The 20,108-nt window shown below is 36.0% G+C and overlaps 1 protein-coding gene across 1 annotated transcript in view; it reads right to left on the reverse strand.

Moving 5' to 3' along the window:
• Positions 1-951: 951 nt before the first annotated feature.
• The window catches only part of COPB1 (COPI coat complex subunit beta 1), a 32,179-nt gene continuing 13,022 nt past the window's right edge, over positions 952-20,108 (reverse strand). The window contains exons 9-22 of the mRNA XM_082659212.1: positions 19,282-19,389; positions 19,052-19,198; positions 18,192-18,337; positions 16,703-16,799; positions 15,430-15,590; positions 14,431-14,551; positions 10,302-10,529; positions 9,958-10,137; positions 7,639-7,783; positions 6,508-6,627; positions 3,577-3,722; positions 2,875-2,964; positions 1,754-1,909; positions 952-1,281 (exon numbers count right to left, since the gene is read on the reverse strand). Coding sequence (XP_082515338.1) covers positions 1,222-1,281; positions 1,754-1,909; positions 2,875-2,964; positions 3,577-3,722; positions 6,508-6,627; positions 7,639-7,783; positions 9,958-10,137; positions 10,302-10,529; positions 14,431-14,551; positions 15,430-15,590; positions 16,703-16,799; positions 18,192-18,337; positions 19,052-19,198; positions 19,282-19,389 — 1,905 coding nt within the window. The 3' untranslated portion in view covers positions 952-1,221. The remainder of the gene's footprint in view (positions 1,282-1,753; positions 1,910-2,874; positions 2,965-3,576; positions 3,723-6,507; positions 6,628-7,638; positions 7,784-9,957; positions 10,138-10,301; positions 10,530-14,430; positions 14,552-15,429; positions 15,591-16,702; positions 16,800-18,191; positions 18,338-19,051; positions 19,199-19,281; positions 19,390-20,108) is intronic.

Genomic DNA, 20,108 nt, shown 5'->3' on the forward strand with positions numbered 1-20,108 from the left:
CCTTTCAGATCTCAGTGCTCTGGAATCTCAAATGCCCTATAGTCCTCTGGTTCTCTCTGATTAGAAAAGCAAGTGGCTTCAAAGTTTCTGACATCATACAAGGTATCAATCTCCTTCACACGCCAAACAAATCATTCCATTCTCACTTAAGTGCTGAAATAGGAGATGCTGCTTTCACTCCTTCACAGACCTTATCTACGAACTCATCCTGAATGCAGCCTGAATCCTAGCTGGAAGACAAAGTATAATAGTTTAGTGTTCAGACTTAGCTAAAAGAGCAGACTACCTCAGTCATCCCCAAGGAAAGCAAGGGCCAGAAGAACAGCACAATCTGACCCTAGGGAACTCAGCTCAGAAAGGCATTTGGAATCATATTGGGATGGTGCCCAGCCCTAGTGTAAAGTGAGGAAAAGGGGAGGAGGGAGTGAGGCATAGAGGCAACATGGAAACAGGACAGCTTTTTGAATCCTCCCAGTGCAGCTCAAGTAACTGGTTGGAATCAATTTAATTCCTAACAAACATAAAAGAATACCCAAAGCTAAAGGTGAATGATTAAAAAATCTATTTCAGATTATCTACTTTTCATTATGATTCAGGATAATTAATAGTGTGTTTATTTTAGTCAGAGTTCATAGTACTCTTTTAAAATGAAGATGGACCTGTTTTCTCAAGGTATTTGATACCATCTTCCTGGACCTAAATTTCAGAGAAAAGCCCTTTAGAACATGATAAGGCATTCTTACAGATGCTGATGTTAGAATATTAAATTAGTAAAAATCAGTCAAGTAAATCAAGGCCTATCTCATTTCATATCACCGCATTTGTAAATTCTCTTAATAAAGTTCATATATTCACGACTCAAACAGCAATTTAAATTTATAACTAATTCATAACTAAAACTATGTAATAACACATTTATTTATAAAACAAAAGATTTAGGAATAGATCTGTTTATTGTACTGTGAAAATGGTCTTGATACATGTGAGAAACATTATATACTTTGAGGACAACATTCAGAACTGTTAAGACAAAAGACAAACTATAATTTTAAAATCAATCTTGATTTAAGGGAAAGGCGATAAATTATTGGCTGGAATGCATTCAGCATGAACTCAGATTCTATATAACATAAAGCACAAAAGAGTACAAAATATGTTGGAGTCCAGTAAGCCCATACCTAAATTTTAACTGTAAAGCTGCGAGGACTTTTTTGTTTATTCTTATATACTAGTTTTCTTCTGAGACAAGTTGATTTTATCTCCAAGACTTAAGGCCATTCCCTATAAGAAAGAATGAAGATGTTTATAATTATTGAAACTATGTACAATCAGTAGGTTATTCTATCTAACCAAGCCTCCATGCAATGATACCACATCAACAATGAAACCAAGGATGTACAAAAGAGACTCACCAAAACTTTACTTGGTTAAGTACTTTTAGTGCTAGATTTACAAATAGTCACCAGATTTGTAGCTTGGATTTCAAAAACCTCTGAAGAACCCATTTCACAAATACCCCATGGGAATTAATCTGATTTTAAGCAAACAAACAGAATGAGTGGCCCAAAAGGTGGGCTATTTTAATGAAGTAAAGTCATATTTCTATTCAAGGATACTACTATTATGAATATACATGCATCTAATGCATGAAACACTGGTACAACAGAGGATGCTACATATAGAAATAAAGAGACATAAATTATTTCTCTTTTTATTTAGTTCAGAGACCATCTCAAAAAAAACCAACTGTTACCTGACTCTTTGCACGAATTCTTATGTGGCCAGTAACAGGGGCCTCTGGTCCCTGTTGAATCGGCTTCTCAATGCTGACATTTGCAAGTGCATCTTCTCCAAATATGGAACGAGCATAGAGGTTGGCTGCCATAAAGCCACAGTAACCAGAAAGTGCCTGGAAGAAATTTGTGATGAATTCAATACTCTCCTAGAGAACTACACATAAGCAAGACCAAATAGCATAGGAAAATTACCACTTAAAACAGGACTTATCATGTGGTAGTAGTTACATGACTGTGTGAATTTGTTGACCTCATAGAACTATAAATGTAAAGAGTGTGAGCTTTACTGCGTCTATATTATACCTCAAAAAAACTGATTTTAAAGAAATAGCACCTATTCTCATTTGTATTTATATATTCTTTGTTTAGAGCTGTCTGCCTCCCTCCCATACCAGACCCTGAGCTCCATGAAGGAAGAGACTGTTTTTATTTTGTTCTTTATTGTACATCCAGCAGCTCACAGAGTATTGGGCATATAATGTTTGTTGGAGTATTTGTTCAATAGACTAATATATGAATTAAAACCTACTTGTATGGCAGCATTCTTTTACGATTAAATCAATATTACAAAGTTAGCAGAAATTGTATAAAGAAAAATTCCTGGGAATTCCCTGGCAGTCTTCACTTTTTGGTCTTTCTTTCTAGTCTTTTTTCATACATACACAAACATAGCAGAAAATCAAAGTACATTAACAATTCCATACTTGAGCAGATATATTATGACCCACAATCAGAGCCAACAGAAAAGATCATGGACATTTTCTAATCCAGTATCGTGAACTATTGTGGAATAAGCCTTTAGCCAAAAGGGAGAAGACTGAAAAGAAAAACCAATGTGACTATTCAGTTGGGTCACTAGGAACAAGGAACTAGGAACAAGCAGATATTGTTCCTATTCCAGTAGAAAGCAGTAAGCAGATTCATACATTCTATGGGATAACTTCTTTTAGCTAGTCCAGAATGACACTGCTTTTCTCAGGCTAAATAATACCTAAATACACTAGAGGAAATACAAGAAAGCCAAGAATCTACCATCTTACTCTCTATCAGATTTAAGAAGTACAAGGGCAAATTTTACCTTCTCTGGAGTGAGGCATTTCATGTTGGTTGACTTTAATATGTGCTGTAAATAGTCATTTAAATCAACTATATTTGTGTTAACCGTCACCTGTACAGAGGGAGAGAAAAAAGTCGAGGTTATAGCTCTTACTTTAAGAAAGTTGTGAATTTCTTATCTTGGGGTTGAAAAGACAATCATTCGTATGTCATATTAGAATCTCCTTCCAAGTATTTAGGTGGAAAGGGTGGGCAACAAAAAGTAAATGACATCTACAAAATCCAACAAACTGTAGGCTGGTATCAGAACTTTCAGATACAGATAACTTCACAGACAATCAACATGCTGTATATAAAATATTTCTAATAAAAATCAAGGCTTACAGGAACAAAGTTTCCTAGCAGGCACTGACTTTGCAAAGCTTCTACTGGACACTGGATTCAATGGCAAGTTACTATTCATACAAACAAGGGATGGAACATTGTTTATAATGTCTTGAACAATCAGATTAATTATAGAACTGTTACTCTCACCAATTTAAAACCGTAACTTAACCAAACCACTTGCATGCTTTCCAGTTAAAGCTAATTTGTAAGCACAGATATTGAAAGACTTTGTTTTTCACATCTGACACTTATTAGAGGGATTAATTTTATCAGAGAATCCCTCAACACTAGCCAAAAAGAAACATAAGGAGTTCAAGGAAATCTCCCAAGGACTAACTTTGTTCTCCCATTCAAATTCGGCCCACATCTGACGGAATTCAGCATCAGTGCAAGTTGCAGGTTGGATATAGTCCATGATGTCAATGTGAATATCACTGAGGACCACACAATTTCTGTCACTTGCTGCTCCAGAGACATCATAAACTGCAGTATACACATATAAAAAGATCCCCAATCACCAAAGGCAAATTTTAATTTAAAATTTTTAATATTTCCAAACAACAACTATGACATTAGCAAATAGTTTTGATTATATAGTAGGCTCTATGTTTTACAAATTATTACCTATTTAATATGACCATCAATCCTATGTTATAGTATTATTATTTTCCATCTTATAGAGAAATAAAAAAAAAGAGAACTTAATTAAGTGGCTCAAGGTCACAGAACTGGTTAAGTGGTGGAGGCCAGGATTCAAACTCAGTGAGTGCTTACATAGCAGTTGCAGTGTTAGACACTGTAGAAGGATACACAGGTAGTAGTGTTCTCATGCACATGCTTAACTAATATTTCTGGATGAATACTGCTGAGCCATAGTACGTAATGATACAAGATCTTTTCTTCTGTAACTGTTTCTTCCATGGTAGAAAGTCATAATCTGACTGGAGCCTACCTTTTTTTTAGCCTGTTTTCTTGACATTCCCCCACCCTACTTTTGGAGAAAACTAAGGTTACCAAGAATAAGTTCCTTTAATTTTCAACCCCACCTCTAAAAATAAATGTATCTTTCTCTGAATCAACTTTCACCTACTTACCTTTCCTATCAGACAAGTACTGCCTCTGCTCTTCAAGGTTCATACTTGCTGCCATCTGTGATGCCTGCTTTGGTTCAGGACCTCATTCCATCAATCATTACCTCTTTCGTCTTTACCTTCATATTCTTTACTGACTTTCTTCCCTTATAGTTTATAAACATAGTCAAGGTCCTCTCATCGTCAAAAAAAAATCTTCCCTCATCCTTTATTTCTCTTCTGGCTACTGCCCTTTCTCATTCTTATCAAAACCAAGGTCGTACACTCAGAGTGGCCTACACTCACTATCTTTATTTCTCCACGTCCTATGCAGTCTTCAATCCACCACCACTGCCCAAGACAGGTCATAAGAAACGTTTTATTATCACTGATTGTCAAATCCAAAGGGCCCTTCTCTTAGGGATCTTCTGCAGCTGCCGATACTTCTTCAGAATTTTTCCTTGCTTCTCTAACCACACTTCCTTTGCAGGCTTCTCCTTCTCTGACCAGCTTTAATACTACCCTGAATAAAAACTCCAAACAGCTCTTAATATTGCTGTTCTCTCGGATTCGGTTTTCAAATCTCCCTTCTTCTCACTCTTTATGCCTTCTTTGGGTGATTTCTTCCATTTCTATGGTTTTAAAACAAATATTCATCTCTACTTCAGACCTCTCGTTCAAGTTCCAGACTCATCTCAAACTGCCCTTCAATAACTTAAGACACTTCATTATTTAACCTCAAGTTTAACTTATCATCTCTCTCAAATCTGTCCTTCTCTCCTATGTTCCGTTTTGGTGATTAACATAAACACCAACCCAACATACCCAAGCAGGAAATCTGAGCGTTGCTCTAGCCACTTTCTCTTCAATCAGTAACCATGTCCTGGACATTCTATCTCCTTAAGTATCTATTATATTCAGCCCTTCTCTCCATCCCAGCCACAACTCTGTTGGTTCAAACTCTCCATCATCTCTCACCTGTGCTACTGCAAGTCTACTAGTTAATCTTCTTGCCTCTTCCAATCAGTCTTCTTTAGTGCTGCCACAGAAATATTTAATCATGTAACTCACTCACTAATAATTCCTCAATGGCTCCCCTCTATATCCAGGATAAAGTCCGAAATTCTTAGCATGACAAGTATAATATAGCTGCCACTAACCTTCCCAACCTCGTTCTCTTCTACCACCACCCTCTAGCACACTCTAAACTCCATGTATATCAAACTACTTGCATTTCTTCTAACTGAATCTCTATCTGTAGACCATTTACTGATCTTTTAAAACCCCATTTGAGCTTCAGCTCCTCCACAAAGTCTTTCCTTTACCTTTCCTCCCAACCCCCCACCACTCTGAGAGAACCGACCCAATCTCTTAATAGACTTCCACTTCACCCAGCACAGCCTTCTTTCATAGCACTTACCGTTATGTACTGCACATATCTACTTCACATATCTGTTTTCCCTTACTCAACTAGAAGCTATCTGAGGACAGAGATTTTTTTGTTCCTACCACAGAAATTGCTTTTCTTCTTTTTCTTTTGGTACGTGGGCCTCTCACTGCTGTGGCCTCTCCCGTTGTGGAGCACAGGCTCCGGACGCGCAGGCTCAGTGGCCATGGCTCACGGGCCCAGCCGTTCCGCGGCATGTGGCATCTTCCTGGACCAGGGCACGAACCCGTGTCCCCTGCCTTGGCAGGCGGACTCTCAACCACTGCGCTACCAGGGAAGCCCCAGAAATTGCTTTTTTAAAAAAGAAAGCTTATTGACTTAATACCTCTGTACAAGCTAATCCCTAGGTGGCCCGACAACAAATGCCTATACACAGTTTGAGACTCAGTTCAAATGTTATCCTTTGATAACATACCTTCCTCCTTTATAAAGCCTTCTATACTGTTAGCATTTTCCCTCTATGATCCCAAAGCACATAGTATATAAACTAGCCATTATCACATTGTATTCTAATCTATTATTTATCTGTCTCCTCCTTTTGCTTGACAGTTTGAGGACAGTGACTCTATCTGGTTCATTTCTGTATATCCAGAACACGGTACAACACTGAATAGCATAGCAGATGCCCCATAAATGAATGAATGCATGAATGGATTCAAGTCCTGTCCTCAAGAAATGTCACACAGCTACTCATTACAGAAATTCTTTAATAAAGTATCCAAACATCACATGCTATAAAACAATTCCTTACCTATATTGCCAAAAATTATTCCATTTTCTGTTGACGCTACTTTCACATTAGCTTTAATATTTGCAAAGTCATGTGGAGCAAGAGTCAAAGGAGATGGCTTTTCCACAAGTTTCAGGTCCCCTGAAAAAAAATTTAGACATGGCTAAAAGGACATAAATATTAACCTCTCCAATCGTAAAACCTTAAAATGTATATAGCTCAATAGTTTCTAGCAAAACAAGGAACAAGAGAAGGGTTATGATTCAAATATAAGGACAAAATAAAGAAATCATTTAACACTATTATTCACATCAAAATGCACATTTTCTTTTAAAAGGTAATAGGCTTCTCAGAATAATTCTATATTTAATTCATGTGTGGGGGGGGCGGGGCGGGGGTACTCTGGGCATACTGCTTTATTTCAGTGAATGGATACAGATGTCTCAAAAGCTTAAGTCTTAAACTATACACTCTATTACAAAGATAAAACAATCTGAAGAAAGGACTGCAAATTCTTAGAAACAGTTCTTTATATAGGCCTCAAGCTATGCTGAGGAAGACAGGGCAGAACTGTTCTCCCTTGATTTCTTAAAGTCCCTTAACTCTTGTTTAAGCCATATGGAATTTCCTAGGGGCAGTGCACTGTTCCTGTATACAATTTATACTTTCCAACTTCAAAGCCATATGTATAAATGACCAGAGAAAGTCTGATTCATGTGTCTATATAAAGAAGAAGAAAAAAAAAAATCTCACATTGCTAAATGTGATAATGATGTGTTACTTTGGCCACACATGGTATGTATTAGTAATGGGCTCAGAAAATACCTAGTTCTGTACTAAGGCAATTAAAACTTAAAACTACTTGGTAAATCTATAACTTAAACAGCTCTTATTTAATCTAGAAAAACTGACATATGCTAGATTAAGCTCACTGAATACCAAGAACATAAACATAAGAAAGTCAGTATCACAAAGGTTCAGAAAATTGGAGTAGAAGGAGACTAAATATAAAATGTAAAACTAAGACTTGATTCAAAATGTCACAAAGGGCTCAAGAGAATTCTTATACTAAGACTTGTGCACTTCTCTTAACAATCTGTCATAAAGATTTACTATGTAACGATATCTTTCTGTTATGGTAAATTTCCTCACCCAGGGTAGCTAACTCTAACGTGCAGTTCTGCAAGGTATCACTGGTTTGGTTCACAACAAGTACGTCCAGGACGATATCATACTGGTTGACATGAACATAAGCTTCTGCATATACAGGGTCTGAGAAACCTGTCAATTGGGTGACCTGTCAAACAAAAATAAAGATAATCAAATGACTGAGACAATTTAACCAAACATATCCTAGCCAAATGACTAAGTCTGTTAGGTAATTAACAGATGTGCTTAGATTAGACCAGTCATTTGAAATGTATAATAAAATTGTTTTGTAATGTAGACATGGTAACTGAAACTTAGACATTAAAAATAACAGGTCCTACACTTTACAGCTCAGTAGTAGAAAGACGTTAAATATGTTCAGCAAATGCATTAAACATTATCCTAACTTAGGAACTGAATAGATTTGCATACATTTTCAGTTAAATCCCTAAGCACCTAAACTCACTAGCTGTTACCCAAACTCAGGAAAAATAATTACAAGCAAGAAACACCTGTAATTCCACAAAGATAAATTTTTAGATGTTCCCCCACCAAAAAAAATTTTTAAAAAAACATCCAGAGTATATATAACACTTTAAAAATGTAATATTGTCACCAAAGACATAAGCAACAAAAGAAAAAAATGGGTAAATTGGACTACATCAAAATTACAAACTTTTGTACATCAAAGGACACTATTAGCAGAGTGAAAAGACAACCCACAGAATGGGAGAAAATATCTGCAAATCATACATCTGATAAGGGACTTGTATCCAGAATATATAAAGAAATCTTACAACTCAACACAAAGAAAACAACCAGCCAGATTAAAAAATATGCAAAGGACTTGAATAGACGTTTCTCCAAAGAAGATATATAAATGACCAATAAGCACACAAAAAGATGCCCAACATCACTAATCATTAGGGAAATGCAAATCAAAACCACAACAAGATATCACTTCACATCCACTAGGATGGTTACTACAAAAGAAATAAAAAGGAAGTGTTGGCAAGGATATGGAGAAATCAGAATCCTTCTGCATTGAAGGTTGGAATGTAAAACAGTGCAGCTGCTATGTAAAACAGTATAGTGGTCCTCAAAAAATTAAAGCAGAATCACTATGATCCACCAATTCCACTTCTGGGTTTAACCCAAAAGAAATGAAAGCAGAACCTTGAAGAGATATCTGAACGTCCACATTCATGGCAGAATTATTCACAACAGTCAAAGGTGGAAGCAACCGAAATGTCCATCGACAGATGAATGGATAAACAAAACATGGTATATATTCACAGTGAAGTATACCCAGCCTTAAAGGGGAAAGAAATTCTGACACATGCTACAAAATGGATGAACCTTGAAGACATTAGGCTAAGTGAACTAAACCAATCACAAAAGGATAATACTGTATGGTTCCACATAAGGTACCTAGAATAGTCAAATTCATTGGGATAAAAAGTAGAATGTGGTTGCCAAGGGCTGAGGGAAGAAGGGAATGGGGAATTATTGTTTAATGGGTATAGAGTTTCAGCTTTGTAAGATGAAAAAAGTTCAGGGGATATAGACGGTGGTGATGGTTGCACAATAATGTGACTATACTTAATGCCACTGAACTGTACACTTAAATATAGTTAAGAGGGTAAATTTGATGTTATGTAAACTTTACCACAATTTTAAAAAATAAATTGAAAAATTTTATCACTGTAATATTGTCAATATCAATTCCCAATTCTAAGGGAGAAAAGTGTTTCAGTAGTTCCTATTCTGCCACTGATCTTATCTTGGTCAACAAAACCAATTTGAGAATGTTACTCATCTAATGGAGGAAGGATTAAACCAGATTTGTAAATTTAACATCTGAGTAGAGAGAGATTAGAACAATTTTCCTAATGAAATCCTATTCGGAACTCAATATATTAAGACTATAAAAGTGTAATTGTCCTGTTTAAAGTAGCAGGGGACAGGAGAAACTTGAGGGCAGGGTGTTGGGGAAGAGGCTAGTGCCCTACCTTTTAAAAGTTTTAGTCAACCACTAAGGATGCCTCAGCGCTATGTTTCACTTTGTGGTAATTTGACACACAACTGGAACAAGTTAAAACTCATCTCTGCGACTTACAGTGCCATCATATAGTAAAGTATCAGGCTGCACCGAGTTTCAATTCATGTTTAATGAACCTATCAATCAGAGTAACTTGACAAAAACTGATGCTGTACTAGTTATTTTTCCTTTAAAAAACAGCAAGACCAACAACTTCCTGATTACTACTTTCTTAAGTAGCCAATTTAAATAACTCGCCAGTGTATTTGACATTTTGTTACCTTGTTAAGTTTAGATGCTAGGGGATCTGCTGCCTCTTTCCTCTGTGTGTTACCCATTGCTGCCAGCAAGCTCAGCTGAAACTGATCTTCCTTGCAGTTCATTTCATTCTTAGCAGTTAGTTGCATGAAGGAAATGGGGTCATCAGGCTGTACTGTCACATTCCTCTTTTCAGATTCTTTCTGTGTTGAAAATACAATATACCATCTCTCTTTAATATGGAAAAAAAGATAGCTTTTTGTAGGCCTTCAACAGGGACAAGCCCTCACACATGAGGACTGAAAAACCAACAGCAACAACAATAAAACCAAAAAGCACTATTATGGCTTTATCATATATACCTTACCTTTTGGGATAATTTCTCTTCTTCAAGTTTAGCAGATAACATGTGAGAAAGGGACTGTCTGCATTCCTTATTGAAAATGTCATTCATTAAAGGTGAGCATTCAGATAAGACCTTGAGGCACAGGGAAATTCGATCTACATCATCATCTGTAATTGGCTTCTTAGGAAGAGAGGATTTTCCCAAATGCAGGATAGTGGCCATGAGCAACATGGCCTCAGCAACGAAAGACTAGATAAGGAAAGAAATGGCTTATTTATTGTCAGGCTTCTCCAAATGCAATAATGTCACTTTATTATAACTCACAATCCAAGAAATAAACCTAATTTTCACTTCACCTGAATAAGATTTCAAATATTTTAGATTTTATCTCCCTGTTTTTTTGCACCCTTTTCCCTCCTTTCTATTCTAACTGCCACCCTCTAAAATCTTCACTAACCCTTAACTGATAGACAGAAGTGGTTTTTAAACTATTTTCTCTTACTCTAACCCCTCACAGGCCAATGCTATCTTTTATCTTTCCGACTACGGAAAGTTAAAAGAATGATACACTTCACGGATTGTTAACATTCTGCTATAACTGCTTTCTTACTCTACCTATATAGGTACACTTATTTTTTTGGCTTAACATATGAAAGTAAGAACCTTTAATTCATAAACGTTTAGCATACATCTCTTAAGAATCAGGACAGTTTCCTTTATAATCATAACATCATCATCTCACTTAAGAAATGTAACAGTTCCAAAATATATCTACTACACTCCAAATTGAACTAAATCTTCCTAATTGTCACAAAATTTTTTTTTTTTAACCCAGGACCAGTTTCATGCATTTTATTTGACTACTATTCTCCTTAGCCCCTTTTAAACTAGACCAGTCCCCTGGTTTTCTGTGTTGTTTTCCATCACAATGATTTCTTTTAAAGAGCCCAAGCTAGCTGTTCTACAGAATGTTCTCCACTTTTAGTTAGAGTACAAGATAGGTAATGTTTTGCATATCTTATTGTATTGCATTAGGAGGCACATAATGTCAGGTTGTCCTGTTACTGGTGATGCTAAGTGTGATTACCTACTATCTTAATCTTTATTGGGCACCAATCATTTCACTCCACATTGCAAATACCTTCAATGATTTCCTACAGCCTTCATGTTGAAGTCCCTATCACTCAGCCTGCTATTCAATCATTTCACTCCACATGCAAATACCTTCAATGATTTCCTACAGCCTTCATGTTGAAGTCCCTATCACTCAGCCTGCTATTCAAGGTCTTCCACCAGTGAATTCGACTTACTTTTTTAGTCTCATGTACCATTATCCTGACACATGCTTTATATCTTTGTCAAAATATCTTTGGCTAAGTATTGATCAGCATACATACGTGAAAAAACTACCAGAAGCCTGGGAAAGAACCTCAGAAGAGTAAGTGTGATAATCCTTTGAGCCTAGATATTGTCTCCAGAAGGAGGGGAAAGAGGAGGGGGACAGAAAAAAGTAGCTAAAGAAATAACGGCCAAAAAATTCCTGAATTTGATGAAAACTACAAAACCACATATCCAAGAAGCTCAATGAACCAAAAGCAAACAAGAAAACCACACCAAAGCATATCCTAATCAAATTACTGAAACTTGAAATTATAGTGATAAGGAGAAAATCCAAAACAAGCCAGAAGAAAACGGGACACATTCCACACAGAGACACAGGAGCTACCGAAAAGCCAGAAGACAGTACTGAAAGCCAGAAGACAATGAAGACAGTACCGAAAGCCAGAAGACAATGAAGCAACATCTCTACAGTACTAAAAGAAAAAAACTGTCAACCTAGAATGCTACATCTGCAAAGATATCTTTCAAAAATGAAGAAGGACTTTTTCAGACAAACAAAAACCAAAAGAATTAACTGCCAACAGACCTGCACTACAAGGAAAGTTAAAGCAAAATCTTTAGGCAGAAGATATATGATACCAGAGAGAAAGTCAGATCTACATGAAAAAATGAAGACTGTCGGAAAAGGCATAAATGAAGGAGAGCCAGTATGGTGATAAACAACCAAACTTCCTTCTGCCTCGTACCAAAGGTCACAAACTTGCTGAACCAGGTATGTTACCAGAAATCCAGTTCTCTTAAGCAGGTATCAGCAAATGGTCTCCCAACTTGCAGAACTGAGATATACAATGCTGGAGATTTTTAAAAAGCATAATTTAGAGAACAGACAAGACCTGAATAAATAAATAATGGCCCACAGAGAGTTACAAAGTAAATTACTGCCCATAAATAAAATTAGTCAATAAAAAAGAGATAATACATCTTGTAATTTTACCCGACCCTCTAAACCTCATTTATGGATTTATAAGGAAATCTATAAGATGGAAATTAAAAAAAAAATCCTTTGAAAGTCCCTAATCTAAAAAGAAAATGTCTAATTATATAGAGGTTTGAGTAAAGGAAAGAATCAAATGGACGACTATTATGCAGCTATTAAATATTATTATGATTAGGAAGGGTTTAGAATAACATGGGATAAAGTTAAGTGAAACTGCAGTATTGTAAAACACAAAATGATCACTACTAGGGGAAAAAGTGATCATTATTAAAAGCCATAATGAACTCTTTCTGAGGAAGGAAAGATTTTTGTTACTATATCTGGTAATGTAATTCCATCTTTTGATGTTTCTATCTATCGCCAGCACAATATTAACAAGATTTGTACTTCGGTGCTTTAACCGTGAGTGATTTTTTTCTCATTAGTTTTTAATACATCACTCATTATTTTAGCAATGTGAAAAAAGATATGAACAAAAATAAAATAAAAACGTTCACAATTCTACCACAGAGATTTTTTTTTTAAATGAAAGCAAAGTAAAGATTTTTTTCAGGCAAATGTAAGCTGAGAGAATTCATCAGCAGCAGACCTACATTATAAAAATAAACAAGTTCTTTAGGCAGAAAGAAAATATCAGATAGAAATCTGCATTTATACAAAGGAATGAAAAGCACCATAAGTGGTAAATATGTGGGCAAATATAACTTTTTTCTCATTAAAAAAAATACTTGGAAGGAAACTGACCATTTATAACGGATGAATGGATATACAGAAACTGCAAAATATTATATAGCCTTAAAAAGGAAAGAAATTCTGACAATGCTTCCATACAAATGAACCTTGAAGACATGCTTAATGAAATAAGCCTGTCACAGAAGGACAAATATTGTATGATTCCATTTATATTAGGTATGTAGAATAGGCAAATTTATAGAGGGAGAGGAGTAGGATGGTGGTTGCCAGGGGCTAGGGGAGGGAGTATGGGGAGTTACTGTTTGCTGGGTAGTTTCAGTTTGGGATGATGAAAAAGTTCTGGAGAGGGATAGTGATAATGGCTGCACAACAATTTGAATATACTTAACGACATTGAATTGTACATTTATAAACAGTTAAACTGGTGAATTTTATGTTATGTACATTTTACCATGAAGAAAAATATGAAAAAAAAAAAAACCCCACCCAGGAAGGTACGTGAACTTTGACCTGTTCTCAACTCTCAACTTCTTACAACTTGCTAAGTATGTCCCCCTTCCCTACCTGAGTCTGAACACTAGATAAATAAGAAATGGGAAAGAAATGGTGAATATATACTAAAAGGACAACTGACTATTTAAAGCAAAAATAACAACAATACATCATAGGGTGGATAACATGACATGTAGAAATAAAATATAGGACAATAACACAAAGGATGGTAGTAGGGGTTGGGTGGAATGAAAGTACATTATTGTAAATTAACATACAGTCAGAATGGTCAGACGCTACGATGAAGGTATAAACTGTAGAAACGGGAATACATTTAAGAGGCATTTCTAGGATAAAACAGACAGTAACTGACAGGATGAAGATGCTGGAGGGAGAGACATTTCCTTCACTGGGCCCTGACTAATCCTAGCAAGCAGAAATAACCTCATAAACTCTTGTAACACTTCCACTGGACTAATCACGTGCTATTGTTATTACATTACTTTGTCAATTTTACAATCATTAGGTTGTATATATGTTATGCTATATCACTTTGTCCATTTCCCCAACTAGAGCATAAGCTCTCAAGATTCATTTGTTGGATAAATGTAGGATAAATGAACTTACATTTTGCTTTTTCTTCTCCTGAACCAAAGCAACATAGCGCAAGGCAACCTTGGTCAGAGTTGTGGCAAGCGAGGCAGCCACAAAGAAATCTCCATCCAGAAGGAATCCTCGCAGGGGAGGTCTGCAAAGCAATCAGGGAAAGTGAAAGCCACCAACTTCTCAGCCATCAACGACTCAAGGAAGCCTACTGAATACTCTCAGTGCCACCCTTCAGTGATAGGGATCTCAATTATGGTTCCCTCTTTAGCTCTCAGAATGAAAAAGGAAAAAGAAAAAATCACATGGCTTTAACACTTATCTTCAAATGATAAAAGAGCTAAATGAATAGGGAAAGAGTTAGGTTAAAGGTTAAAGGTTAAAGGTGCATATACTGAAACCAATGAGCTACATTAAAACCTCAGCTTATCTACTTATTTATTATGTCCCTCTGGGTAAGTTGCAAACCTCTCTAAGCCTCAAGTTCCTCTATAAAATGTGGTTAATCAACAGGATACTGTCAAAGACTATATGACACAAACTCTTTATTTAGCCCAATGCCTAGTACATAGTAACCATTAAAATTTTAGGCAAATTTTCATCAACTTCACTATAAAATTGAGAACAAAATAAGGAGGAAAACATCAAAATTTTATTCCATCAATTAGAAGTGGAAAATCTTCAAAATATGTTTTCCAAATGCAAAAAGGCAACAAAACTCAAATATCATCAGTTACCTCCACTTAGCATTTTCTACATGAGTAAAATAATTTTAGTTTAAACAGAACACAGTTACTTCAATGAGAACAGTTATAAGGAGCAGAGGATTAAAACTATTAACACAATTTCTGGGGGAAAGAACTTAAAACATCATTCTCCTTTCAAGTATCTTATATGGCAAAAATTTCCATTTGGGTCAAAAGAGGAAACTATCAATTATAAGAAAAAGAAATCCTTTGACTGTTTTAGACACAGGAGTAATCATAGAGGTGTAGCTGGCAGGGCACAGGTGCCACAAATTACCTTTCTTCCTCTTTCTTGGTGGGTCTGGAACTGCTAAGGGCACTCTGTGTTGCATAGGTGCCCATTTCAGTTACCAACTTCTGAACTGACCCCACAGTTATTTCTTCTTCAGGTTTTAATTCACCAGCTTCTTTTTTAATTTCTGACTCTACAATTGGGATCTAAAAATCAATTGGAAACATCAATTTAGTAATAATATCAGTAGCAAGCAAAACATATTTAAATATTCAATCATTTCTATAGTTCTCTACAGAACTGTTCCCACAATGGGATTTTTTGGAACTTGGGACTCTGCTTTCAATTTTCATTCCTTCCCAGGGTAATGTAGTGAGAACAGGGGCTTTGGAGTTGGATGCCACTTTTAGTTGTATGGTTCTGGGAAAATTAATTAAACCACTTTGAGTCTCAGTTTCCTAATCTGTTAAATGGAAATCTTAATTCCTTCTACACAAGTTACTTAATAGGAAAATGCTTAGGACACTGACTATAAGACAAAGGAGATACTCACTAAGTCTTATTCTTCTTCTCCATCCCTTTCCTTGAAATACTAACCAAAACCAGCACCCATCCTTCCATAAAATGAAATAAATCTAACTTATTTGTACATAATAACTTCATCAACTTCCTCTTTAAACCAAATGGATACTTTGTATTTATTTCTCAACACCAGTCTATCATCTAACTTAAGAGCTCTAAGAGTCTTCAATCATTATCTATCGACTCCTTTATTATATAGATGAAAAACCTGATGTCCAGTCAGGTTTAGGAACTTATATCCAAAGACCCAAAGCTACTTACTGGCAGAAGAAAGACTGGAATCCAGGCTCCTAACAAGCACTGTTCTTTCTATTCTACCATATGGTTGTTTGGATGAGGAAATACTGCCAGTTTTAGTACATAAATACATATTCTCAAGTCAGCCCCGTTCTTATAATATATGCATTCTTTTTTCATAACACAGAGGATTAAGCAGAGTTTTACAAGTCTTTTTCTTTTTTTAAAACACAGAACCTTTTGTTCAAATAAAATCTTACCCAGAAGGGTAAATAATACAGATAAAAGAACAGGTGTTATGGCTCAATGTAGGGGAGGGCAACTCTCCTAATTTCCCATTGCCCAAAGGCTTAATTATCTGTGTCATTAAAATTTTTTCAGTGTTCTTTAGCCCAAGCACTACCAAATAAAAACACAAAAGCAAATCACCACATAAAAGTCAGTTTACTAAAGTAAAAAATCACCATATAAAGTAGAATTTACTAAAAGTAAAACATACCTCCCCAAGGGACCTGCGGACCTCAGTCATCACACTCTGAATGTCTTCCTTGGTACTACAGTATTCTCCCAGGATCCATAATGCTCCTCGGTAAATCCTATAGCAAGAATACAAGTTCTGAAACACTGATTCTGCCAACAAATCTTGAAGCAGTGATCTTTCTTTGTGAATTTAAGCTTAAGCAAGAAAACAATATTCTGCAGTTGTGAGGGACTATGGATGAAATATTAAGGAAGAATATAACAAAGACACTACGTTTCTTTGATTCTCTCTTGAAATCACAAGGATTAAAAGGAAAGTAAGCGTCTTATCCATCATTTTTAGGAACATTCTACAACTGGTAAACCTAGTAGTAAAAATAAAATACCAAAATGTTTCCCAGAAAGGTGTTATCTTCCATTTAGGACCAAATTTAAGGTAAATTATCACTACAAAAAATGTATTATTTTAATATAAAAAGTAATTCACTGAAGAGGCAGGAGGCTGAAAAGAACAATGAAAAAGGAATGCAGAGGATCATAACAAGAAGACCAAAAACATAAAGAAAGCAACAATTTTCTAATTAAAAAATGTTAAACTGAATAAAGTCTTCAGTCATCTTTTCCCTAAGATTTTCATTAAATTTATTCAAAAAAATTCTAGAAACTGAAGCTCTAAGAGATTATGGCTGCCAAAAACTAAACTTTGATATGTTTTTTTTTTTTCCCCCAGAAAGGAAGCAAATCTTTCTCACTTCCATAAATATCAATACATCTTCATATCATAAAACCAATTTTGTAGTCCCTTTTCTACACAGGCAGATATACTGCAAGTCTACTACAGTCTATGAGATGATTTACATGAAGCAAAACTTGGATGCAACGTCCTTTCTCATTAGCAAAGGCTATCTGAAAGGAAACAATTCAGACTTAGGTTGTATTTTCAATCCTTCACTTCAGTAAATGCTAAAGGGGAGATATAAATAATAATGGTATCCCCAAAATGATACCTTTTAAGAATATGTTCCTTAGTCACTTCAGGATTTACAATGTTTTAGAGGAAATGAGAATAGAGAAACCTACCTACATCACATGGACCAAAAATTTTATTTTGTACATAGATTTTGGGTTAACTAAGGGTGAGAGTAGGGGTGACATGTTTCTGACATTTATTTTGTCTTGACTGTGTTAAGACACCTCTCTTCCCCTATATTGTCTATCAACTGACCCTTAAAAACAGAAATTGGGGGCTTCCCTGGTGGCGCAGTGGTTGAGAGTCCACCTGCTGATGCAGGGGACGCGGGTTCATGCCCCGGTCTGGGAAGATCCCACATGCCGCGGAGCGGCTGGGCCCGTGAGCCATGGCCGCTGGGCCTGCGCGTCTGGAGCCTGTGCTCCGCAACGGGAGAGGCCACAACAGTGAGAGACCCGTGTACTGCAAAAAAACCCCAAAAAACAGAAATTGGTAAAATGCTTATTTGACTTTACATTTAAACAGATTTTAAACCTACTTGACAGATTTGATAGCATGAAAGACTTCAAGCATCTTCTCAACAATAAGCATTCTCAGGTTATCAAAGCGCTGAATGGCTTCACGAACAAACTCCAAGACATCAGCAGCTGCTGCTTCATTACTGTCACTGAGAAATTCCATTAACTAAAAGAAAAAAATGGATAACGATTACATGTTTTCAGAAAGAAAATTATCTAAGGTTTAATAAGTAAATTAAACAAGTTTACAAAGAATATAAATAATACTTTTCAAATACACAACAAAACGTAAGTTGAGAGACAAGCACCATTATGTAAACAAAATCATGATGTCTTTTCAGTTTATTACAAAACACATGATAAAACAGAAGCTGGAAATCCACAAGTCAAAATAACTGGACACATCTAAGTTGTAACTAAAAGTAAAATCATTTTAGAGAAAATTCAGAGCTCAAAGTCAAAATTCCAAATTCCAATAACATACCTAATTTATCTGACAATGACAGAAAACAAAATATTCTGGGTATGTTAATTTTTCCTCTAATTAAATCCTTCAACTTTAAGAGATAAAATCCCACTGAATAATCTATACACAAAGAATAATTTTACTTTAGGGAACTGTAACAAACATTAATTGCAATAATATGTGGAAGTATTTTTGTCACTTTTTTTTTTTTGTTTATTTTTTTGGTGAAGATGTAAGAGAAAGAAGTCAGAGTCCTTATCCTTTTGAGCTTAATAGTAAACATAAAGATCCCTTCTGACCATGAGATTTAGTGAGTACAGACAGTTGAGATTTCCAGAGTTTAACTGTTAAATAACTAGAATTTAACTTTTATTTTTAGAGAATTTCAAAGTTAAGATCACTGGAATTACATACCACAGGAATAACATTTGCAGCCATATCTGGAAATCGGACAGAACAGGAATGCAATGTTCGCACAAGGAGTTGTCTGTATTTGTCAGTATCTTCATGCTCTGACACATTATTTGTTTTAATCACTTCCTTCTTAAGGACAATAACCAACTATAGAACAAAGTAAAAATAAGTGAGAATAACATCATGTTTGGCTTGACAGCTTACAAAGTGCTGTCAAAGTTTTGTTTTACCTCTTCGACATTCCTAGAGGAGACAAGATCCAGTGCTAACTGCAGAGTTTTCTTGCGTACTTCTAAGTCTGGTGTGCTCAGTACTCTTAGGATGTCCATAACCAGATCCTGAAAAAGAACAAAAATATCCAGAATTAACACCAGTATTTCTAGTCACAAGAAGAAAATCCTAACTGTAGAATAAAGGATTCTGTCCCTCATGACCTTAATTCTTTGATCTATAATAAAATCACTACTGGTGGAAAAACCAGATAATTTGAGTCACCTGATATACGACAATATGAAGTATATAATATCACATATGATGCATTCACATTGAACATGTTTACTCATGAGTCTATCAAGCTTTTTTTTTTTTTTTTTTTTGCGGTACGCGGGCCTCTCTCACTGTTGTGGCCTCTCCCGTTGCGGAGCACAGGCTCCGGACGCGCAGACTCAGCAGCCATGGCTCACGGGCCTAGCCGCTCCGCGGCATGTGGGATCTTCCTGGACCGGGGCATGAACCCATGTCCCCTGCATCGGCAGGCGGACTCTCAACCACTGTGCCACCAGGGAAGCCCTATCAAGCTTTAGCTCAAACTTACAGTTTATAGGAAATACAAAAGTCAAGAGGAACAAGCTACATGACACAAAGAAAGTAACCAGACACATCCTGAAGGAGACCAGACGTTTGGTCTGGTCTCTTGAACAAGTCAGTGTCATGAAAAAACGATACTGCTCAAATTAAGAGACTTAAGGAACCATACATCACAACCACATACATCACAACCAGATGTGATGTTTGGTCATGAACTAGAAAAACAAAACTAAAGGGCGTTTTAGGGACA

This window comes from Grampus griseus (assembly GCF_964374135.1).
Source record: "Grampus griseus genome assembly, chromosome: 8".
NCBI lineage: Eukaryota > Metazoa > Chordata > Mammalia > Artiodactyla > Delphinidae > Grampus > Grampus griseus.